The sequence below is a fragment of the Rana temporaria genome, chromosome 12, assembly GCF_905171775.1.
Source record: "Rana temporaria chromosome 12, aRanTem1.1, whole genome shotgun sequence".
Taxonomy (NCBI): domain Eukaryota; kingdom Metazoa; phylum Chordata; class Amphibia; order Anura; family Ranidae; genus Rana; species Rana temporaria.
Genome location: NC_053500.1, coordinates 147612106 through 147637734, shown reverse-complemented (window position 1 = coordinate 147637734; position 25629 = coordinate 147612106). Strand labels below are relative to the sequence as shown.

The 25629-nt window shown below is 47.9% G+C and overlaps 1 protein-coding gene across 1 annotated transcript in view; it reads left to right on the top strand.

The window, feature by feature from the left end:
* SHISA6 (shisa family member 6) overlaps positions 1-25629 on the top strand; it is a 182757-nt gene that overhangs the window by 111373 nt on the left and 45755 nt on the right. The window contains 1 exon segment of the mRNA XM_040331162.1: positions 24339-24422. Coding sequence (XP_040187096.1) covers positions 24339-24422 — 84 coding nt within the window.

Here is a 25629-nt window from a genome sequence, read left to right as displayed (position 1 = left end):
CTAGGTCGTGGGCAGCTTCGGCTCCTTCCTGCTCCTCGACAGCTTCACCCTGCGTCTCCTCCACCTCAGCAGTTTCCTCCTCGGCGGCTTCACCCTGCGTCTCCACCTCAGCGACTTCACCGGCGGCGGCCAATACGATCGCTTCTCTTCTCGGCCAATCGTGTCTTAAGACCTGCTCCCTGATTGGTTGGGAGAAGAATCAGGAAGACAATAGCAAATATTAATTCACTATTGTCACCCAACTGGGTGGGGCTCAGGGCGCAGTGGTCACCTTTTTTTTTTTTTTTTAAGCCAATTAAGTCTTCTGGCTCTAATCATGTGCTTAAAAGAAAACCATAGAAAGCCATGCGTCCGGTGCCCTGCATGTAGATTAAGGGCTAATTGCATGGATTGGGGGGGGGGCGGTGCCCCTGCGCCCCTTATGGACGGGCTACCACTGATGGGCACTCTAGACATTGTGACACCGGCGTTGCTGCTGCTTGTCGCTCAGCAGAAGAGGCGAAACGGGAAGTCTGTGTTTACACTTGTGATTGGTTCACAGCAATCACAAGGGCACAGAGCCTCTCTGATTTAGCTCTGTGCACTTTGCCTTTCCCCGACACTGTCTAATTACAGCGTAACCACTTGATGTCCGGCCCATAGTAAAAATACAGCATTACAGTATTGAAAAAGAAAGTGCCGCGCCAAAGAAACTGGGTCTGCCCTGCTGAGCAATCCCTTGTAGTGTGTTCGTGGTGAATCTAGATATCACACCTATTCCACAATGTATACAAAATATAATATAATATAAATATAAATACAGTATTACTTTGACTTCCCCAGCAGCTAGCTACTATAACCCCGGTATTTTTTTTTTTTTTTTTACTATGGCAGATAAAAGTGGTCTCACAGGCGGATTCGCCGCAGGATCACTTTTAGACCCATCGGTGAAGCCCGGTGCATTGCCACGAAATGAGATTTGCCATTGGATGAGATGGTCCGCCTCCATCACATCCTATTGGCTCACTCCTGTCACGTGACATATTTAAACGTCAAGCATCGACGCGAACATCAGTCTCAGCTAGGCTATCATAGGGAGAGGATCTCCTCTCCCTGTGATAGCTGAAGCTGCACGGAGCTGGTGCACGGAGCTCACATGGCCTCTGTGGCCCGATTCCGAGAGCGGAATCGGGCCACAGAAGCTCATACATTTACTAGGCTAATAAATGTTCTCCTTTATTACAATGTCAGGCTAATAAATGTTCTTCATTACAATGTCACTTCGGGATCTACAGCGATATCGGGATCCCTCTGCCCGATAGCGCTGTCATCCCTCCCCGCGAGCGCGATAGATCCACAGCGCTATCGGGATCTCAATGCCCGATAGCGCTGTCAGCGTGCCTCCCGCCAGTGCTAACTACACCCCGCGCCCGCAGCTCTACTCCCCGTCCCCCGTTAAGGCTCAGGGAACGGGGAACAGAAAGTAGAGCATTGGGTGCAGGTAAAGTAGTAGTGCGCAGGCGCAGCACTACGCAAATAGCTCCGTGCACCAGCTCCGTGCAGCTTCAGCTATCACAGGGAGAGGAGATCCTCTCCCTATGATAGCCTAGCTGAGACTGATGTTCGCGTCGATACTTGACGTTTAAATATGTCACGTGACAGGAGTGAGCCAATAGGATGTGATGGAGGCGGACCATCTCATCCGATGGCAAATCTCATTTCGTGGCAATGCACCGGGAATGATCCAATATCCTCGGCAGGTATGGAGACGATTGAGGCCAAGATGGCCGCCACTCATCTCTATGCCCTTGGAGGACTGGAGCGACGTTTGACATAATTTGCAGTTCCCGGGCCATAATAAATGTTGTTTTTATTTTTTTACACTGTTAAATTATTTATTTTTTAATCACTTTTATTCCTATTACAAAGAATGTCAAAATTCCTTGTAATAGAAATAAGGGATGACAGGTCCTCTTTATTGAGAGATCTGGATGTCAAAAAGACCTTTTAATCTCTTATCTTTAAAAGCAACAGATCAAAAAAAAAACTTCTGCATTAAAAAAAAAAATCGTATTTTACTTTTTATTTTTACACTACTCCTTTATCTATAAAAAATGTTTAATCAATTTTATTCCTATTGAAAAGAATGGGGTGGATTCATGTAGGGGCGCGCAAAACTGCGGCGGCGTAACGTATGACATTTACGTTACGCCGCCGCAAGTTTTACGGGCAAGTGCTTGATTCACAAAGCACTTGCCTGTAAAGTTGCGGCGGCGTAGCGTAAAAGGGGCCGGCGTAAGCGCGCGTAATTCAAATGATCCCGTAGGGGGCGTGGATCATTTAAATTAGGCGCGTTCCCGCGCCGAACGTACTGCGCTTGCGCCGTCCCTAAGATTTCCTGACGTGCATTGCGGTAAATGACGTCGCAAGGACATCATTGGTTTCGTCCAGCGCCATTCACGGACGACTTACGCAAACGACGTAAAATTTTCAAATCGCGACGCGGGAACGACATCCATACTTAACATTGGCTGCCCCTCCTAATAGCAGGAGCAGCCTTACGCCGAAAACGACGTAAAAAACTACCGCCGGGCGCACGTACGTTTGTTAATCGGCGTATGTAATTTGCATACTGTACGCTGACAACTACGGAAGCGCCACCTAGCGGCCAGCGTCAGAATGCACCCTAAGATACGACGGCGTAAGAGACTTATGCCAGTCGGATCTTAGGCTAAAGTCGGCGTATCTAGCTTTCTGAATACAGAAAGTAGATACGCCGGCGCAACTAAGCAATTACGCGGCGTATCTATGGATACGCCGCCGTAACTGCTCTCTGAATCTACCCCAATGTAAACATTCCTTGTAATGGAAATAAGGATTTTTATTTTTTTAAAGCAAAAGTCATTTTTTTTTATCTGTTGCTTTTAAAGATAAAGGAGAGATTTGGGTTCTTTTTGACTACAGACCTTTCAATAAAGAGGACCTGTCATCCCTTATTTCTATTACAAGGAATGCTTACATTCTCTGTAATGGGAATAAAAGTGATTAAAAAAAATAAATAAAGGAACAGCGTAAAAATAAAAAGTAAAATAAGATTTTTTTATTTATAATTTTTTTTGAAGCGCCCCATCCCTCTGTGTTATGTGCAGAAGTGAATGCTTACTGGTCTTCAAGTCACATGCATTAAAGGGCTGCGCTGGTCTTCTACAGAGCGCTCCAGAAAATCGCATCCACCGCCCTGTCGTTTATTTTACAATGGCGCGGTGTTCAGTCACTGAGCAGCCCGACCATTCCCTGTCCTCTATTAAAGAAGGGAAATAAAACCGATTACCTAAAATTGCGCATTTAACTATCGGAGTGAATCTTCCCGAATCTCACTGAATGAGGGGTCAGTGTGCGAACTTCAATCATCCAATCAGGTTTATTTTTTCTTTTCCCTTGCACATGATTGGTTAATCTTTGCAGAGTGAACGCGCTCTACATACAGCGAGTGAGCCTGCGATAAGCACCTGGCCGTAAAGCTGCGTCTGTCATTTTATTAAAAATAAAAAATTGTGATATTTTGTTTCCTGTTACCGTTTTGTCGTATTCTCGGACACAAACATTAAATAAATTCCGTGCCGGACCCGCTTTATTACCTCATAAGTCTGCCGGCGTTTACTGACCGCGGCTCCCCAGAGCTCCAAAACTCAGAGCAGAACGCCAAAAATACGGTGTGAAATTATCCGCCGCGACTCTGCAAAAAAAAAAAACGAAGCGCAGGTGAAATATGCCGGGGCTTAGAAGAGATTACATTTCAGCCGCTGCCGCAGAAGTCAGTTCATTGGAACCGCGTTAAGCGCCTGGCGGTAAAGCTGCCGGGTGTTGGGCAAGCGGAAAGCAGAGGGGTGCGCGAGCGCACGCTGGTAGAAGGAGAACTCGCTCTGGGCGTCTGTACCTGAATATCACCTTCCTTGCCACGGGTGCCGGCCCAGTATGTAGAAAGTACATGAGGAAATAAAGATCCGGAAAGCCGCACTCCAAAAATACTCGTTTCCTTTATTGAAGATACAAAAACAGAATTTTTTGTATGGACCGTATCCGATTCTTCAATAAAGGAAACTACGAGTCTTTATTTACTCGCGCTGGTAGCCGCCATTATCTTGTATTCCTGCAAGAACTTTTCAGTGATTTCTATAAAATTTTGGAAATAAAAGATTGATCGGTTCTTCCTTTAGAGAAGGGGTAGGCAAGTTCAGCACTACAGCTGTTGTGGAACTACAAGTCCCATGAGGCATTGCAAGGCTGGCAGCCAAAGGCATGACACCCAGAGGCACCAGAGGCATGATGGGATTTGTATTCCTTTTCCACAGCTGGAGTGACGAGGTTGCCTCTCCCTTCATAGGGGCCGCTTTACAGACTTTTATAATTCTAGATTAAAAGCTCAGATTGCAAGGCTTTGTTAGGTCTCTAATCTCTCTACCTCTAACTCTATCTCTGTCTCTCCCTCTATCTCTCCCTCTAACTCTATCTCTGTCTCTCCCTCTATCTCTATCTCTATCTCTGTCTCTATCTCTATCTTTACCTCTATCTTTACCTCTATCTCTATCTCTATCTCTATCTCTATCTCTATCTCTCCCTCTATCTCTCCCTCTATCTCTCCCTCTATCTCTCCCTCTATCTCTCCCTCTATCTCTCCCTCTATCTCTCCCTCTATCTCTCCCTCTATCTCTCCCTCTATCTCTCCCTCTCTCTATCTCTCTCTCTATCTCTCCCTCTATCTCTCCCTCTCTCTATCTCTCCCTCTATCTCTCCCTCTATCTCTCCCTCTATCTCTCCCTCTATCTCTCCCTCTATCTCTCTCTCTATCTCTCCCTCTATCTCTACCTCTATTAGAGGTGGTGAGTAGTGAGCAGGGATACAACATGAGCAAAGACCTGGAGTAGGAATGAGTGAAGGATGGTGACTAGGAGATGAAGAGAGTTTAGCAATACTGAATAGGGAGAAATGTATTTCCAGAGAAGAGGGACAGCTCAAGAGAAGTCTTGGAGAGGAGGATAGGAGATGGTCACTAGGGAAGGATGGGAGAAGTCTTGGAGAGGAGGATAGAAGATGGTCACTAGGGAAGGATGGAAGAAGTCTTGGAGAGGAGGATAGGAGATGGTCACTAGGGAAGGATGGGAGAAGTCTTGGAGAGGAGGATAGAAGATGGTCACTAGGGAAGGATGGAAGAAGTCTTGGAGAGGAGGATAGGAGATGGTCACTAGGGAAGGATGGGAGAAGTCTTGGAGAGGAGGATAGAAGATGGTCACTAGGGAAGGATGGGAGAAGTCTTGGAGAGGAGGATAGAAGATGGTCACTAGGGAAGGATGGGAGAAGTCTTGGAGAGGAGGATAGGAGATGGTCACTAGGGAAGGATGGTAGAAGTCTTGGACAGGAGGATAGGAGATGGTGACTAGGGAAGGATGGGAGAAGTCTTGGAGGGGAGGATAGGAGATGATCACTAGGGAAGGATGGGAGAAGTCGTGGAGAGGATATGAGATGGTCACTAGGGAAGGATGGGAGAAGTCTTGGAGAGGAGGATAGGAGATGGTCACTAGGGAAGGATGGGAGAAGTCTTGGATAGGAGATGGTGACTAGGGAAGGATGGGAGAAGTCTTGGAGAGGAGGATCGGAGATGGTCACTAGGGAAGGATGGGAGAAGTCTTGGAGAGGAGGATAGGAGATGGTCACTAGGGAAGGATGGGAGAAGTCTTGGAGAGGAGGATAGGAGATGGTGACTAGGGAAGGATGGGAGAAGTCTTGGAGAAGAGGATAGGAGATGATCACTAGGGAAGGATGGGAGAAGTCTTGGAGAGGAGGATAGGAGAAGTCTTGGAGGGAAGGATGGGAGAAGTCTCAGAGAGGAGGATAGGAGAAGTCTTGGAGGGAAGGATGGGAGAAGTCTTGGAGGGGAGGATAGGAGATGGTCACTAGGGAAGGATGGGAGAAGTCTTAGAGAGGAGGATAGGAGATGATCACTAGGGAAGGATGGGAGAAGTCTCGGAGAGGAGGATGGGAGAAGTCTCGGAGAGGAGGATGGGAGAAGTCTTGGAGGGGAGGGAAGGATGGGAGAAGTCTTGAAGGCAAGAATAAGACTCCTTCGTTAAGATGAAGGCAAGAGAAAGTTATGTAAATGTTGGCAATCCAATCTCGCCCTGATTGAACTCTTTTTATTGAATTTCTACTCACAAGCTCCCTTTTGGTTATCCAACATTTTAATATATTTCCCCTCCCCCCATTATTATTATTACTCTCCCGGGATGAGGAATACTTCACTAGAGATGGCAAGCAAGGGACACATATAGGTAAACTGCAATCTGCTAAAAATGGGATGCTAATGGAATAATAATTGCGATATAATTATCCTTTAATAATATTGGTTTGAGGTTTTTTTATATTTTTTTTGGTTATTTTGTAAGTGCCTTTAAAAATAGGCCAGGTTCTAATTGCAGTTTTCAATTAATGCGCTCAGCTGCGGCTCATGCAAACTCTTTAGTATGTAATTATGCGGCCAATGTATTGTAGGAGATGCATTAAGCGTTTTTATTTTAAGACGCTATTACATTCTCAAAGCTATTAATCAATCCCGCGTGCGTAAACGGTGAGCCTGCGCCTTTCCGAGTGTAGAAGAACCGGTCCATTTTGGGCTTTTATTAGGGGGGACATAATTGCCACCTACTGCGTCCAGAGGGGGGCACAAAAAGTCTCCCCCCTGGGTGTATTTAAAAGGTTTTTATTCCTATTTTTAGGATATAATTTTCTTTTTTAAACCAACATTTGTAAAAAAAAATATGATACGAGGTACAATATATCCAAAATGTTACAATAAGAAATCATCTTTGCCTGCATGCTTGTTGGCAGCCAGGGTTTGATGAACCCAAAAGGTCCCGTCTAGTAAGGGGGGGGAGGCAGGGCAGCCATCAGAAATTATGGGGCCCCTTACACAGTTTTAAGCCTGGGCCCCCAAGCCTAACCACCAACATTCCCCGGGGCCTGCCCACTGGTCATCCCACCGAATCCGCCCACCAGCCACCCCACCAAGTCCTTCAGTGCCTCAGCCCCTCGTACCTGTACGCAATCACCCCCCTCAAGTGTGTGTTGTGTGATGTATGTATATTCCAACACGTACATACACACACACAGGGCTGATCCTAGGCAGGTGCGTGGGGTGCAGTGCACCCAGGCGCCACAGAGGCGGGGGCACCAAAGAATCAGAGTGCTCCCCTCCTCCTCCTCTCCTTGTCCATGTCCAGAGGCGGCTCTCTCTGCCGGTCACCGCCGCCGCCACTGTGTTTCCTGCTCAAGCGCGACATCCCCTCCCTCCTCCTACCAGAGGAGGAAAGCGAAGCAGCGGCTGTCTCTGTGCGAAAGGAGACCAGCTGTGCAGTGGCGTTGCTGGGGGGCGGTCCATGCCTGTCCGTGTTAGGGGAGCATCTCTATGTTTGAGTCGTTGCCAAACATTTGTAAAGGGGAGGAGTTGGTACGACTACCACGCCCATGTGGTTGCGCCAGAAATATTTCTGCACCCAGGCATCTGTGACCCAAGAATCGGCCCTGCACACACCCCCCCCCCTTGTGCAACAGCCCTAGTCCCAGCTCTTATTTCCACATGTGACTGAGACACAGAGAGGAGCCTCAGTCCAACATACAGTACATGGAGTACAGGCAGCTCACACGAGGGGTGCACATTCAGGAAATGACCAGAGATGGCAGCAAAGAGCCCGATGTGAGCTCAATGACACAGAGCAACAGCTGCTGAAATGTTTTCTTTGGGGGGGGCAGCGGCGGCAAATGAAACTCCCACCACAACTGACCCCCCCAGGTCGGTCTGCCAGTCAAACCCCCGTTTAATCCGTTCGTCAGTCAAAAAAAAATCCCCAATCGGCAAACCCTGCACTTAACCCATCTTGGCCCTCCCCCCGTGTCTCCTCCTTGGCGTCCAATACGATCTCTTCTCCTCTCGGCCAATCGGGTTAAGATCCGCTTCCTGATTGGCCAGGAGAAGAAGCAGGAGGACACTATTGAATATTAATTTGCTATTGTCACACAACTGGATGGGCTCAGGGCGCAGTGCTATGCGCCCCGAGCCCACCCTTTTTTGAAGCCTATTAGAGCCTCTGGCTGTAATCATGTGCTTAAAAAAAAAAAACATTGAAATCCATGCGTCCGGTGCCCTGTATGTAGATCAGGGGGGCCGGGCGCATGGATTAGAGGGGCGGCGCCCCTTATGGATGGGCCGCCACTGGTACAATGATTGCTGACCCACCACACTCTGTTCTGCATTAATCTGCTTGTGAATTTTCTTGGGCTTCGGCAGGCTGTGTTCCTATAATCCTCCGCGTCTCTATAAATCATTTTTCTGCAATTTTTTGTGAGCTGTGATTATTGTTAATCAGCAGTTCTGCCCTTTCATGAATGGCGTGACTCACCTCTCCACTCCGCCAAAAATAAACCTTTATGGATATTCTGCACAAAACAAGCCGTCTGCCAGCTGCTAAATGTTCCTCGCTGACCCCCGCTGCCACTTTGTTCTCCAAGTTCTGCCAACTTTAATATTTCAATGTGTCACTAAGTGGTGAGCGCTCCTCCCCCAAACTAACAATCCAATCCGAACCCAGAAACAAAACCCCATCTGTTCATCCGAAGCTTCAAATTACCTCTTCATACCAACCATCTTCCCTCCATTCACCAAGGTCTTCTCCTTCCTCCAACTCTGCACTGCTGGAGGACTCTGCTCCTTCCTCTATAACTCTCCTCTCCTGATATACTCTGCTGGAGGACTCTGCTCCTTCCTCTATAACTCTCCTCTCCTGATATACTCTGCTGGAGGACTCTGCTCCTTCCTCTATAACTCTCCTCTCCTGATATACTCTGCTGGAGGACTCTGCTCCTTCCTCCAGAACTCTCCTCTCCTGATATACTCTGCTGGAGGACTCTGCCCCTTCCTCTATAACTCTCCTCTCCTGATATACTCTGCTGGAGGACTCTGCCCCTTCCTCTATAACTCTCCTCTCCTGATATACTCTGCTGGAGGACTCTGCTCCTTCCTCTATAACTCTCCTCTCCTGATATACTCTGCTGGAGGACTCTGCTCCTTCCTCTATAACTCTCCTCTCCTGATATACTCTGCTGGAGGACTCTGCTCCTTCCTCTATAACTCTCCTCTCCTGATATACTCTGCTGGAGGACTCTGCTCCTTCCTCTATAACTCTCCTCTCCTGATATACTCTGCTGGAGGACTCTGCTCCTTCCTCTATAATTCTCCTCTCCTGATATACTCTGCTGGAGGACTCTGCTCCTTCCTCTATAATTCTCCTCTCCTGATATACTCTGCTGGAGGACTCTGCTCCTTCCTCTATAACTCTCCTCAACTGATATACTCTGCTGGAGGACTCTGCTCCTTCCTCTATAACTCTCCTCTCCTGATATACTCTGCACTGCTGGAGGACTCTGCTCCTTCCTCTATAACTCTCCTCTCCTGATATACTCTGCTGGAGGACTCTGCTCCTTCCTCTATAACTCTCCTCTCCTGATATACTCTTCTGGAGGACTCTGCTCCTTATGCATTCCAGGAGATTTGGTATGCCATCCCACCAATGTCCTGTTATTCTATGGAAATGTCTATGTTGGGTGTCGATGCCCCCCCCCCCCCCCCTATTGGACAGTTGGGCAGCAGAGGTTGGAGCTCTTTGCCCTCCATGTATTCTTCGGCTCTGAATGGGTAGAATAGTTCCCAAACTGAACAGTTGGAGAAATCTCCCCACAGATGTCGGCATTTCTGCTCTAACACGTGGAAAATCCATGACTGGTTCACTTGAAGTAGGTGAAGACCCCCTTTAGGTGGTAATTTGCAGCCCCTCCAGCGCCGGCGTCGTGTTCTACTCAATGAGCTACACTTATTTAATGCCATTTGTATTGACTTTCCTATTGTAATACAAAGCCGGCAGCCTTTAATGAATGGTGTCCAGGGAGACGCATGGAAAAGATCGGCCCTACACGGCTATAAATCAGGCGAAGCATCGGCTGCTTCCTTCTCCTCCTCACACCGGGGAAATCAGAGGCGAAGCTGGGGAAAGTTCTGGAGCTTCAGTGCACCTCGGAAATCTTCCCTTCATCCGCGGTAATTATGTGATGGGGGAGAACGGCGAGCTGCAGGAATGAAATCATATCACTTTTAATATTTCAGTTGGCTCTTCTCCAAAAACATAATGTGGACGGCTGAGCGTATCATTGTACGAGCAATAAAACAAGGGAAGGGTAACCGTGTCATCCAGAACTCTCCGCCAACGCCGCAAAAAAAAAAAATGGTACAATGTTGTGGATAAATGAAAGTCTCTGTCATGGATAGAAGGTCCCAATAAAGATGTAGCGACCGCATGGAAGACGGCATGGAAGACCACATGGAAGACCACATCATATTCCGATTTTGTGTGAAAGGACCGCGCTGCTTACGTTTTGGGTTTAGAGAAAGTTTGAAGTTCCATTTTGAAAGTCAAACAGCCTCCTTTTTTCATATACCAGGCCATACATCTTCCATATTGTCTATAAAAGATCCCCTACAGTCGGGTTTCTGCCCACAACATTCCACTGAAACTCCCTCTTAAGACTCACCCAATGACCAAAACCAATGGCCAGTACTCCATACTCCCGTACTCGTATTCTTGGACCTTTCTGTTGCCTTTGACACAGTTGACCACCCGCTCCTCCTCAACAAACTCCACTCCCTTGGCCTCCATGATTCTGCTCTTTCCTGGTTCTCCCCCTATGCATCTCCACGCACTTTCAGTATCACATACAACATAGGGTTGCCACTTTTCCTTCAAGCCAAGCCCGAACACTTTAGTGGCCTGGGACACCTTTGGGTGCCCCAAGGAGAGCAAAATTGCAGTGTGCACAGCCTACTGCAGCGAACAATGGGTGCAGCTAAATTGCTCTTGCTGACATCATTGCCCTGCCCCCCCCCCCCAGTGATGCCGAGCCTGCAACAGATGTGTGTGACTATTTTGGTTACATGGGGAGCCACAGCCCAGTCTGAATAATGTGTCCGCGTTTCAGTCTGCCTGAAACCCAGACACATGATTCAAACCCCGAACTGTCCAGGTGAAACCCTAATACAACACCACCTCCACCACTTCTCTTCCACTTTCTGTTCTGGTACCCCAAGGCTCTGTCCTTGAGGCCCCCCCTATTCTCTCTCTATACCTCTTTACTGGGCCAGTTACTAACCTCCTATGGTTTCCAATACCACCTCTAAGCTGACGACACCCAGATCTATCTCATCAAGGCCATACATCTTCCATATTGTATATAAAAGATCCCCTACAGTCAGGCTTCTGCCCACAACATTCCACTGAAACTGCCCTACTAAGACTCACCCAATGACCTACTAATTGCTAAAACCAATGGCCAGTACTCCATACTCCCATACTCGTACTCTTGGACCCTTCTGTTGCCTTCAACACAGTTGACTACACGCTCCTCCTCAGCAAACTCCTCTCCCTTGGCCTCCATGATTCTGCTCTTTCCTGGTTCTCCTATGTATCTCCACACACTTTCAGTGTCACATGCAACACCACCTCCACCACTTCTCTTCCACTTTCTGTTGGGGTACCCCAAGGCTCTCCATCCTTGGGTCCCTCCTATTCTCTCTCTATACCTCTTCACTGGGCCAGTTGATAATCTCCCATGGCTTCCAATACCACCTCTAAGCTGACGACACCAAGAAAATGTATGGGATGGAATGGTAGAGGAATGTCATTATCTCATTGGGAAGTATGGGGGAAAGGGTTCAGGTATGGAGGGGAAGAGGGGGGGTAATCTTATGGCTTGGAGTTGGAAGAGGAATGTCATAATTTTTGGGGAAAGACAGTATGGGGGAAGTGGGGGGGGGGGGTTCTTATGGGTTGTTATGGTAGAGGAATGTCCTTGTCCCTTTAGAAAGGGGTTTGGGTATAGGGGGGTATTCTTATGGGTTGGTATGATAGAGGAATGTCCTCATCCCTTTAGGAAGGGGTTTGGGTATAGGGGGGTATTCTTATGGGTTGGTATGGGTAGAGGAATTTCCTCATCCCTTTAGGAAGGGGTTTGGGTATAGGGGGGTATTCTTATGGGTTGGTATGGTAGAGGAATGTCCTCATCTCTTTGGGAAGGACAGTAATGGGGAAGTGGGGGGGGGGGGTTCTTATGGGTTGTTATAGTAGAGGAATGTCCTTGTCCCCTTAGGAAGGACAGTATATGGGCCTTAAGTACGGGGGAAGGAGTTCAGGTATAGGGGGTAAAGCCCTGTACACATGGTCGAGAATCCCGTCAGGAAAAAAACGTGCCAAGCCGTGCATACTGACGGCCGTTCAAAAGAACCGCAGTTCTTTTGAATGGCAAGAACGCGGTGACGTCCTCAACTACAACGAGCCTGCGCTCGTCACATTCGATGCCGCCGCCGCCTTCTTGCTACACCCTACACTATCGTTGTATGCTACCGCGCATGCGTCAAAGTCGAGCATGCACGGGACAGGTAAGCATACAGACGACCGGTTTTCTCGGCAGGAAACACTACGAGAAAATAGAGAGCCAGTTTCTCTATATTCCCATCGGGGTTCCCGGCCAAATGCTCTCCTGGCAGTTTTCCTGCTGGGAAAACCGGTCGTGTGTACGAGGCTTGAGAGAATAAAATAAATTCTTCTCCTTCTCCTGTTGCCCCCGGAGACCTCCCTGACACAGAATTTCCGGGCTGAAAGCGTCGTTATTATTGGGACAGGTTGCCGGTCTCCATTATTTTCCCTGCTGAAGGTTCCGGTATCTTTATAAAAACCTGCAATGTGGGCAATTAGAGAAGTTCTATTCCACCGCGAATGACCCCCCGACTGTCGTCCTACTGACCCCCCCGACTCATAACTTCTCCTTAAAGACTCGCCTCTGGCTATCCTAGTAATTGTGTGAATATCATGAGGGGCTGTCAGGGAAAGTGTGCCTTTGGGGGGTGCTGGGGCCATCATTAAATGTTGAGGCCCCCGGGGGAAATCATTATCAGACCTCGGCTTAAAGTGACAACAAACAGCTAATGGCGGCTTTTATACACAAAGACCGATGCGTTTCGGGTATTTATAGGAGCTCTAGAGAACGTAACATAATGAAAGCATTTATCTCCAACCATTGGCAGTTCTGTGCACTGACAGCAGATGTAAACCCTTCATGGGTCACATCCTTTTATCCCCCCCCCCCCCCCCGTGTCACGTCTGCTGATCTCCTGCCACCTCTTCCCATCTCCATACACTCCAGCGACAGCGTCTCGGCATTTCTCAGGTTGGGTTTCCTCATGCTGACCATGCCTGGATAATGTGTGATAAGAAAAGGGCACCATCAGAAGCCTGTGTAGTAGGGTGACAACGCAGGAGCACAATTGGGAGACAAGGATCAAGCGTTGTCATCCTATAACCGAGAACCTTCATGGCAGGATCACCAGCAGAGCCTTCTTTATTATTAGTTGGGAAATTTTATTGGGCCCTCCCAAATCCACTTATCAACTATTTGTGGGCAGTGTGGGCTCAAGGGACAGCTGCTTTGGACCCCGAAATAATGTCTGGGCCTTTTGACCCATGTTAAAGAGGGCCCTGGCAGAGCCATTTTAATTATTAATTGGACCCTGGACAAACATTTTCTTGGGCCCATCCCGAATCCACGTATCAACGATTTGCGGGCAGTGTGGGCTCAAGGGACAGCTGCTCTGGACCCCACAATAATGTCTGGGCCCGGGGCAGCTTCCCTTTTGCCCTTTGTCAAAGAGGGCCCTGGCAGAGCCTTCTTTATTATTTTTTTGACCCTGGGCAAACCTTCTCTTGGGCCCATCCCAAATCGACTTATCAACGATTGGCGGGCAGCTTGGGCTCAAGGGACAGCTGCCTTTGGGCCCGGATTCACTTATTACCTATTTTCAGGCAGTGTGGGCTCAAGGGACAGCTGACTTTGGGCACCACAACAATGACTTAGCCCGGGGCAGCTTCCCCTTTTGTCCCGTGTTAAAGATGGCCCTGGTCTCCAGGGATACATTTTAGGAAAGCTGTAGATTTAAAGTTGGTTCTTATCTTTTATCATCTAGCCCCCCCCCCCCCCCAACCTGATTAATCCTTCATCCATTTTATTGAATGTACCGTGTCGTGTGTCCTCTGTGTTGGGGGCATCCACGGAAAAGTGTAAGTTTGCCTTTGAATAGAATAATGAGGCTACGATGGATGCAAAAGTAAAAGAAACTAATTATAAGTTACTCACTAAATGGTACTTCGTACCGATTAAATTGCATAGAATGAATGGAGAGGCCTCCCCCTTATGCTGGAGAGAGTGTGGGATGGAGGGAACACATGCCCACATATGGTGGCAATGCCCCCTCATACAGGCATATTGGCGGGAGATATTAGGACTGATAAAAAAAATCAGTGGATATGCGATAAAATATGACCCATGGGAATGTTTGTTTCACACTACAAGTATGTCCAGGAAAAAGTATAGGGGTTCCTTGGTCCCGTTTCTTTTGAACGGAGCCAAGGCACTAATACCTAGGAACTGGATGGAAAAAAAAGCACCCACGATAGGGGAATGGCTCCAAGAAATTGAAAAAATGAGAGTGATGGAGGAGCTGTGGTCCTTTAAGGCAGAGTCTGGGCTAAGATATGAAATGATCTGGAGGAAATGGAGGGACTTCAGGGCTGGGGGGGGGGGGAGGGGAGGGAGGGGGAGGAGAGTTTGGAGAGGAATAGGGGAGACCGGTGGGGGGAAACCTCATGCTCCCCCCTCCCCCTTTTTTTATTTGTTCTTTCCCTTTTTTTTCTTTCTATTTCCTTTTTTCTCCCTTTTTTTCCCCTTTTTTTTTCCCTTTTTTTTTTTTTTTTTTTTTTTTTTTTTTTTCTCTTCTAAGTAAATATATAATAAGGGGAATTAGCCCCTCAACTTTTCACTAGTAGTCTAGATGAACTCCTTTTTTCACAATCCCATCGTGTTTTGGTGCACTTAAGTAAATATATATTAAGGGGAATTAACCCCTACTCCGCACTATATTTTAGTAAGATTTTTTTATTTATTTTTTTTTTAGAAGAAAGTGTTTTTTAGTTTATTTTCTCTTTCATGGGGTAGTATATATTTATTTTTTTTTTTTTTTTCTCCATGTTTATGTACACTTAAGTAAATACACAATAAAGGGAATTAACCCTTATAGTTTAACCGTCTTTTCTTTTTCTCCTCTTCTTGTTTTTCATAATTCACTTTGGCTATTATATATTTAAGTAAATACACAATTAGGGGACTTAACCCCTATATATCTCACTATATCTAGTAGGACTTAATGTCTCTTTATTTGGTCTTCACAGGGGAAAGTGTTCCCCCCTCCTTTTTTTTTTTTTTTTTTTTTTTTTATTAACATATTTAAGAAAATACACAATAAGGGGAATTAACCCCTCTACTTTTCACTAGTATTCTAAATGAACTCCCTTTTTCTCACAATCCCATCGTGTTTTGGCGCACTTAAGTAAATATACATTAAGGGGAAGTAACCCCTAATCCTCACTATATTTCAGTAAGATTTCGTGTTTTTTTTTTTTTTTTTTTTTTTTTTTTTTTTTTTTCTTCTCTCTCTCTATTTTTTTTCTTTTTTTTATAAGAAAGTCTTTTTTCCCTCTTATGGGGTAGTATATACTGAATTTGTTTTGTTGTTTTTTTTTTTACACTCAAGTAAATACACAATATAGGGGAATTAACCCCTATAGTTTAATTATTTTTCTTTTTTCTTTTCTTCTTGTTCCTCATAATTCACTTTTGTTATTATATATCTAAGTAAATACACAATTAGGGGAATCAACCCCTACATATCCCACTATATTTTAGAGGGACCTATTATTATCCTTTTTTTTTTTTTTTTTTTTTTTTTTTTTTTTTTTTTCCCTCTCTCTCCTCCCTCCTCATCTCGGTCTGTCTCTCCCCTCTCCCGCTGTCACCTATGTCTCTCTCTTTCCCTATGTCCCTCCCTATGTGGGTATTGGTATCTACCAGGGAGATGGAAGGGGAAGGACTGGCCCCGGGGCAGAATGTGATGGAGAAATCCAGTAGTAGAATGTAGTAGTGGTAGAAGAAGATACAGTGTTTATATTTGTCTTTTCTTTTTTTTTTTTTCTCTCTTCCTTTTTTTTTTATCGAGGGGGTACATATCGAGACCGTAGATGTTAGTCTGTATATATTGATTTTATGTTGTATTGATTGTTTTGTGAAAAAAATGAATAAAAGTATTTGATAAAAAAAAAAAGAATAATGAGGCTGAACAGAAAATTTATATTTTTTGAGAAAAGTGAAAATGTATCGGTGGTGATAAATGCGGGGATTGGATTTTGCTGCAGAAAATTGTTGCGTCTTTACAAATAAACAAATGCAAATTGTGTTCTTATAACGGCTTCACGCAGTTCGTTTTGACGTCTGTTGCTTGCTATTGAAATCTAAAATTAGAACTAAAGGCAGAACTTTTTATTTTTTATTTTGGAAAGAATAAGAGACAAGTTTTTTGTGTCCAATTTGGGGAGATTTCCCTTAATTTCCTGCCCCATAGCTGCAACAGGAAGTGACAGCAAATCCCTCCAAAGCAGTGACGGCTCAAATTTTTTTGGGGGGGCGCAAACTGAAAAAAAAATTCTAGCCTCACTGTGCCCATCAATTGCAGCCTCACTGTGCCCATCAAACGCAGCCACTGTGCCCATCAAACGCAGCCACTGTGCCCATCAAACGCAGCCACTGTGCCCATCAAACGCAGCCACTGTGCCCATCAATTGTCACCACTGTGCCCATCAAACGCAGCCACTGTGCCCATCAAACGCAGCCACTGTGCCCATCAAACGCAGCCACTGTGCCCATCAATTGTCACCACTGTGCCTATCAAACGCAGTCACTGTGCCCATCAAACGCAACCTCACTGTGCCCATCAAACGCAGCCTCACTGTGCCCATCTTACCTGTCTCGAGTCAGCGCTGTCCTCCACACCCTTGATGTCTTCTCCCGTCCTCTTCTGCTATGATTGGACGCCTCATAGGCACCCAATCAATTTGCTTGTCGCTTCAGCCAATCGGGTGACAGGTAACCAGACCCGGTGCACCGGATTGGCTAAGAGGCGGGTCAGTGTTAGGGAAGCGATTTATCCAATTCCCTAACACAGCACTGTGTAAACAGCGAACGCACAGCGTTGTGCCCGCTGTTTACCAATTTGGAAGCCATGGCTCTAATCAGGCACTTCCAAAAACACTCCCGCCGCTGTAATTCAGGTGCCCGGCGCCCGACAAGGGGCTGGACACCTGAATAGGGGGCGGCAGCGGCGACCATAGATAGATTCATGCATCTATTGAAGACTGACGGGTGCAGGAGAGAGGGGGCGGCGCTCCTGCGCCTTCTACGGACGCACTGCCACTGCTCCAAAGTCAAATAAATGTCCGTTTTCTTTTTCCCGAAGCGCATGTCCCCCATTGGAAGACTTCCCCATAGCAGTTTTACGGGACCTGCCCACGGATCAGTTTTAATAACCCCCCCCCCCCCTCCCCCACGAAGATGAATAAACATTGTGTCAGCTAAAACCTTAAAGCCGCGGACCTGGTTTTTAGCGTCTTGTGAGACGGTTTAGTGAGATTCCAGGCGTAATGACGTCCCCGGATTCTCATTCCCTTTTCTATCACGCGGCTTAGCGGGAAATGTATACAGTAAGCTCATCTTTAATGAGTGTGGATGTGAAAGGTTTAAGCCGACGGACAATGAAGTGAATATTGCGAGGTTTAAGTCCTCGTCCTCGTGTGTATGTTCCTCTAATCCCCCCAAAGCGATTGGAGAATGCGGAGAGGGGACAGAATAATAAAACGCGGCTTGTGGTGAAGCCCGGAGCCCTTACTTAACTTCTATTCTCAGACATCTCATGTTAACCCTTTCCCCCCAGAAAACCGATCGATTTGCCCTCCACTGACCCCGAATGTTCAATAAGAACGTTTGTACCGGTCACAGCTTAGGAGACATCGCAGGGCCGCTATTGAAGAGTGTTTAGCGCCAGATTTATTTTATCATCTTGAAATGTAAATACAGTGAGAGGGCAAAAAGTATTCGATCGGCTGCTGATTTTGTGACAAAGAAACGATCGGTCTCTATAATGATCATTGAACCTCCACGAGGTGAGATCTTGTATGGAGCCCCAGACCGAGTAGGGTTGCCACCTCCCTCCTCTTTTTCTTCATTAATGTTTGGTTAGTTCAATATCCCCACCTCTTTGGGGACCAAAGAATTCAAGTGGGGGGAGAATGTAGCCATGAAGTACACAGGTTCTGAGGGAGATGAAGGTGGAGATTAAACTCACTTGGTGTCTCATCTGCATTAAATCAGCCTCAGAACTTGTGTAATTCATATGTGATTGGGTTTATAGGAATGAGGTGGCGACCCTAAGACCGAGGGGAGTGACCGTTATTTTGTGTTTCTTCCATTTCTGAATAATCCCACCAGCTGTTGTCTCCTCCCCCCGAGCTGCTTGGCGATGGTCTTGTAGCCCATTCCAGCCTTGTGTAGATCTCCAATCTTCTCCCCGACATCCTCGGACAGATCTTTGGTCTTCCCATGGTGGAGAGATTGGAATCTGATTGATCGCTTCTGTGGACAGGTGTCTTCTATACAGGTAACAAGCTGAGATTAGGAGCACTCCCTATAAGAGAGAGTTCTCCTAATCTCAGCTCATCGCCTGTATTGAAGACACCTGGGAGACAGAAATCTCGCTGATTGGTCGGGGATCAAATACTTATTTCACTCATTAAAATGCGAATCAATTTATAACTTTTTTGACATGTGTTTTTCTGGATATTTGTTTGTTGTTCTCTCACTGTTATAACAAACCGACCAATAAAATTATAGAGACCGATTTGATTCTTTGTCAATGGGCAAACGTAAATAATCCGCAGCCGATATATATTCTTCTACAGATTTGTGGTAAAAAAAAAAAAAAATCAGAAAACACAGAACCTCTTCAGAGAATAGCAGAGTTAATTGGCACAAACATCAACGGGTGAAAGACCCTTCAGGCGGCACACTAGACCTACTTACAATAAACACAATCTGGCCGGGGGCCCCAGACAGGTGGCTTACTGATATTAAGATCAGCATTGCGTCCCAAGCTGGCAGAGACCATCATGGCCTCCTTCATAATGTCCTATAGGATTACATAACAGAACCTCTTCCCAAATGCTTGTAGATCCCTCAAATGCCCGGGCCCATAGTCAGGAGGTAGGAGGCCCGCATTCAGTCCCCTCCAAAAGCCTCTGTCCCGGGTGAGTCTATAACAGTGTCAACATTGTATGCAGGACTTTACATGTACATTCACATGAGTGCCCGCCCTTAAGGTGCTCACAATCTCGTATACTAGGACAGCCCCCAAAAATTCCACTCGCCTGCTCGCATTTTGCGAGTGGATTTTGAGGGCTGGCTGGGAGTGGGGGGGGGGGGGGGGGGGGGAAGCACCACCGGCAGCCTGGGTTGTATGGGAACGATCGTAGGGAAAGAGAGAGGAGAGCCGCCGCCTGGTTGATCAGAGAACGGGGGGGGGGGGGAGAACGTGCAAACTGTGTTGTTGTTGGGTTTCATACCGATGACCCTTTGGCGGAGGAAACACCTGAAGTTATTGGCGAGCTCAGTTTAAAGTCTGTGCAACGCAAACCGCCCATCCAGATTCCAGCTGGTATTCTTCTGGGCAGTTGGCGCTTGGATAAACGCAACAGTTTTCATCGGACGAAATGGAAACCTTACCGGCCGCCCAGACAATCCTAAAAAAAACAAATTCGCGCCGCCACCTCTTCCTGCGGACTTGTGCTTCGTACACACGCTCTGGATTTCAGACAGGAACTGGATATATCTCGCCGTGTGTACGAGGCGTTACATCTAATATTTTTATATGGGCGCCTAAGGACAAGAATTTTATTTTCCAGAACTTTTTGGTTCTTTTTTTTTTTTTTTCTTCTTCTTCATAATAGAGATTTTTTTTGCATTACACGCAAAGATTATGTAAGGAAACGGATTAAATGTATGGATTCCGCGTCGTGCGTTCGAGATAAAATTATTTTATGTGGAAGCTGAAGGCCGTCCCTGTAATTACAGTTTGCCGTAACTGCATTAGTTCTGAAAGTTATCATTTAAATATTAAGTGAAACAAAAAAAGTATATATGCAACAAAGAAGAAAACCCAAGGTGAAGACAAAGAAACGTGGCATGTGCAGCGTCTAAACCTGGATACACACGATTAGGGGTGTCCCCATTCCACTTATTTAAGGCAGAGTACCAATACTTTTTGTCAAGTACTCGCCGATACCGATTTCGATACTTTTTTTTAGTGTCATGTGACAATTTAAATAATGGGCACTGCTGGATGGATGGCACTACACTTGGGCGCCTCCCCTTTTTCCAGGGAAATTGTTCTTGAAGAGGGGCAGGGCCAAGGCTGGAGTGACAGGCAGCTCATGTGAGGAGCCCTGACCAATCCTCATTCGGTATTGGCAGGGGGCGGGTGTCAAAAACCATAAATCGGACTAAGACAGAAGTACAGTTAAGAGCCGGTTCACGCTGGGGCGACTTGTCAGGCGGCATTCTATGCAATAGAACTGTTCTAATAGGAGCGACGCAAGTCGCTCCTACTTAGAAAAAGGTTCTTGTACCACTTCGGGGGCGGCTCTGAAGTAGTCTTGCGTAGTCGTCCACAAAGTCGTGCCGCCTAAGTGTGAACCGGGTCTTAATCTCACTTGTTTATTAATAATGATAAAAAGATAAACAGAGTAAGCTTAGTCAAAACATAGCCAGAGTTCAGGAACCGGATCGGATAGTCAGCCAAGCAAGTCTTTAACAGGAACGCAGGAGATGGTCTCTGTGATGTTGACCAAGGTGAAGGCAGAGAGCAAGTGAGCTGGACGGATTAAATAGGCAGGACTGATGAGCAGGATCATCAACAAGTGAGTCACTGTAGAGAGATAGGAGCTGGCAATAAGCCGACAGCTGAGCGGCCAGCTCAGAGAAGGAAGAGCTGAGCCTGGCCCTAAACTGAGGTAACAGCTCACTGGGGAGGAGTTGTCAGCCGGGTGAAGTAGAGAATGAAGTCCTAGATAGCAGCAGGAGGCCATCCCCATCTGGGGGGGTGCCGATCGCGGAGGAGCCTGGAAGAGCTGGGAGGGAGCCTCATCCTTACACAGTCATGGAAGAGGTCTCCTGGAACAGAGGGGGCTGGAGAAGCTATTGGAATGGATGTCTGGTTAAAAGTTCTCTACCATGGACTTGGGGCAGGTGAGGTACAACAAACAGTACAGGTAAATTTAGGCAGGCCTATGTTTCAGGGTAGGCCTGCTTGTTTCGATCTGGGAGGGGGGCAAGGAGTGGTCAGTGTAGCAGAGAGTGTGACAACTTGTGCTTCAGTGCTTGGGCGCCTCTCCTGCTTCCAGGGAGATTGTTCTTGAAGAGGGGCAGGGCCAGGGCTGGAGTGACAGGCAGCTCATGTGAGGAGCCCTGACCAATCCCCACTTGGTATTAGAGGGGGGCGGGCCTCCCATATAAGCTGAGGTAACAGCTCACTGGGAAGGAGTTGTCGGCCGGGTGAAGTGGAGAATGGGGTCCTAGATAGCAGCAGTGGGGGGGGGGGGAGGGTGCCGCTCGCAGAGGAGCCCGGGAGAGCTGGGAGGGAGCCTCATTCTTACACGGTCATGGAAGAGGTCTCCTGGAACAGAGGGGCTGGAGAAGCTATTGGAACGGATGTCCGGTTAAAAGTTCTCTACCGTGGACTCGGGGGGAGGTGAAGGTCGGTGAGTGTGACACAGTGGGTGTTGGTTACTAGTAGCAACCAAGCGCCTCATAGTCTTGAGGGTATGTTGGGATTTTGAGGTCTGTTCCATGAATCAAATGAAGAAAGGTTTCGAGGTGAAGATCTTATTGTCTGTAGCAGCCAGAAACTGCCATTGCGGCGTATTTCGGTGGAAGGGATGGGGGATGGGGGACTATGGCTACTGTAGAACACAAGAACTATTATTGCTGAGGGGCCTTTAAGCAGCGGATCTCTTATGGCTCCTGTGCCGCTCATTCAGCCCCGGCTGGAGATGAACATTTTAATATCCCTCATACGCCGATCTGTTTATCTCTTTGACTCGTACACAAACAATATCTAATCCTTCCCTGATCCCCTCCCCCGAGCTCCATCATTTCAAAATTACCTTCGCAGAGTCCATTTCATGTCTGCCGACTCTCCACCTCAAATAACCTGCCACATCCACTTACCACCTTCACCGATCGGCAGACAATTCTTTAATAAAGCTTTCATTAAGCCCCGGACTGCCTGACATCCTGGCAGCACATCCATTACAAAACATCCATTTTTTTTCTCTTGCCGGATCTGATAGACCGCCGCCGAAATTCTCTCCTTTCATTTTTTTTTTTTTCTCATTGCGCTAAACAATAAAATGAATCATTTTGTAAATAAGAGTGACTTCTATTCTGGCCGTAAGGCTGGTTTGGAATGTCCAAGGCCGATCCTCGGGTCACAGGCTCCTGGGTGCAGAAATATTTCCCACTGATCATTGGTGTCAGTGGGGGGAATAGTGTCCCATCATTGGTGTCAGTGGGGGGAATAGTGTCCCATCATTGGTATCAGTGGGAGGAATAGTGTCCCATCATTGGTATCAGTGGGAGGAATAGTGTCCCATCATTGGTGTCAGTGGGAGGAATAGTGTCCCGTCATTGGTGTCAGTGGGAGGAATAGTGTCCCATCATTGGTATCAGTGGGAGGAATAGTGTCCCATCATTGGTATCAGTGGGGGGGAATAGTGTCCCATCATTGGTGTCAGTGGGAGGAATAGTGTCCCATCATTGGTGTCAGTGGGAGGAATAGTGTCCCATCATTGGTGTCAGTGGGAGGAATAGTGTCCCATCATTGGTGTCAATGGGAGGAATAGTGTCCCATCATTGGTGTCAGTGGGAGGAATAGTGTCCCATCATTGGTATCAGTGGGAGGAATAGTGTCCCATCATTGGTGTCAGTGGGAGGAATAGTGGCCCATCTTTGGTGTCAGTGGGAGGAATAGTGTCCCATATTTGGTGTCAGGGGGAGGAATAGTGCCCCATCATTGGTGTCAGTGGGAGGAATAGTGTCCCATCATTGGAATCAGTGGGAGGAATAGTGTCCCATCATTGGTATCAGTGGGAGGAATAGTGTCCCATCATTGGTGTCAGTGGGAGGAATAGTGTCCCATCATTGGTGTCAGTGGGAGGAATAGTGTCCCATCATTGGTGTCAGTGGGAGGAATAGTGTCCCATCATTGGTATATGTGCGTGTAAAGGCCGGTGTCCCAATACTTTTGACAATATAATGTATATTCTCTTGGGAATAGGAACTCATCATTGAATAAGGCCAAGTCATCCAACAGAATGGCCCCCCATAACTTCACTGGTGTCTATTGAATTACAGTCCAATCCCTCTCAAGGACGTGGGTCAGTTAACAAAATGGCTTCCTCCTCGGTGATGTCACCAGCCCCTAGCGAATTGACAGGCTGCCTCATTCTCGGCGATATCGCCGACTTCCAGAGTACTGATCGGCCATTTCTCCGTAGTTGTGGAGGCGGTTGAAGGGAGCGGCCGGTGCTTTGTGTAGATGACAGGTCCTCTTCTCTGTAGTACTGGTTGGTGTGTGTCGGTTCTCACTCGTTCTGTTCAGGGGCCCCCCAGTGTCTGGTGGTGTTGTTCTCGGGCCCCCCAGTGTCTGGTGGTGTTGTTCTCGGGCCCCCAAGTGTCTGGTGTTGTTGTTCTCGGGCCCCCCAGTGTCTGGTGTTGTTGTTCTCGGGCCCCCCAGTGTCTGGTGTTGTTGTTCTCGGGCCCCCCAGTGTCTGGTGTTGTTGTTCTCGGGCCCCCCAGTGTCTGGTGTTGTTGTTCTCGGGCCCCCCAGTGTCTGGTGTTGTTGTTCTCGGGCCCCCCAGTGTCTGGTGTTGTTGTTCTCGGGCCCCCCAGTGTCTGGTGTTGTTCTCGGGCCCCCCAGTGTCTGGTGGTGTTGTTCTCGGGCCCCCCAGTGTCTGGTGTTGTTGTTCTCGGGCCCCCCAGTGTCTGGTGTTGTTGTTCTCGGGCCCCCCAGTGTCTGGTGGTGTTGTTCTCGGGCCCCCCAGTGTCTGGTGTTGTTGTTCTCGGGCCCCCCAATGTCTGGTGGTGTTGTTCTCGGGCCCCCCAATGTCTGGTGTTGTTGTTTTCCATGTGAGATTTGGGACCCTTCACGATGGTTGTCTGATTCAAGGTGAATCGGAACCCCGTCTGTGAGACTTTATCTGTATTTTTATCTGCAGCGGGAGCCTCAGGATTTACTCACTGGAGTCCCGACGTCATCCGAAGCTGCAGACCCGAGAAGCGCAAGATTCAAGAAGGGACGGGTAAGTTGGCACTGGCTGCCCAATGTGGTCTGGAGGGAGGTGGCTGCTGATTGGTGGGATGACATTTCATTATCACATTTTGTTATTTCTGCAAAACTGCGAGGAACCCAAAAAAAAGGCCCCGGGGCCCGGGCTCAGTCACTAATACTGGAGCCAAGGTCTCCATGAAGTCAACAGAACTGCCATACCTATTCATTTCCTGAACCGCTTGACGTCCGCGCCAAAGCCGAATGGCGGCCACATCGCGGACCTGAATTTCCGGGAGGCCGTAAATAGACGTCCTCCCCTTCGCACGCTCCCCGCGCGCCCCTGCAGGGCGGGCGCGGCACACGCTGTGATCACCGAGTCACTGAGAAGCGGTGATCACAGATCCGAGTAAGGCGCCCGGTTCGGCCCCTTACCACATGATCAGCTGTCAGCCAATGACAGCTGATCACGTGATGTAAACAAAAGCTCGGTAATCGTTTTTTTTTTCTCCTCACGCCGACAGCATGAGGAGAAAAAAAAGCCGATCACCAGCTTATGTGCAAAGGAAGAAGAAGGCCAAATCTGCCTCATCTGTGCCCACAATTGCCGCCTGCCAGTGCCCACGAGTGCCACCTATCAATGCCCACCAGTGGTGCCAATCAGTGCCACCTAGCAGTGCTGCCTATGGGTGTAACCTACCAGTGCTGATCAGTGCCCATCACTGTCCGCTATCAGTGCCCACCAGTGCTACCTATCAGTGCCCATCACTGTCCGCTATCAGTGCCCACCAGTGCTACCTATCGGTGCCCATCACTGCCGGCTATCAGTGCCACTTCTCCGTGTCCACCAGTGCCACCTATCAATACCCTCACTCCTCGCCTTCCTGCCGTCATTCCCACCCTCACTCCTCGCCTTCCTGCAGTCATTCCCACCCTCACTCCTCGCCTTCCTGCCGTCATTCCCACCCTCACTCCTCGCCTTCCTGCCGTCATTCCCACCCTCACTCCTCGCCTTCCTGCCGTCATTCCCACCCTCACTCCTCGCCTTCCTGCCGTCATTCCCACCCTCACTCCTCGCCTTCCTGCCGTCATTCCCACCCTCACTCCTCGCCTTCCTACCGTCATTCCCACCCTCACTCCTCGCCTTCCTGCCGTCATTCCCACCCTCACTCCTTGCCTTCCTGCCGTATTCCCACCCTCACTCCTCGCCTTCCTGCCGTCATTCCCACCCTCACTCCTCT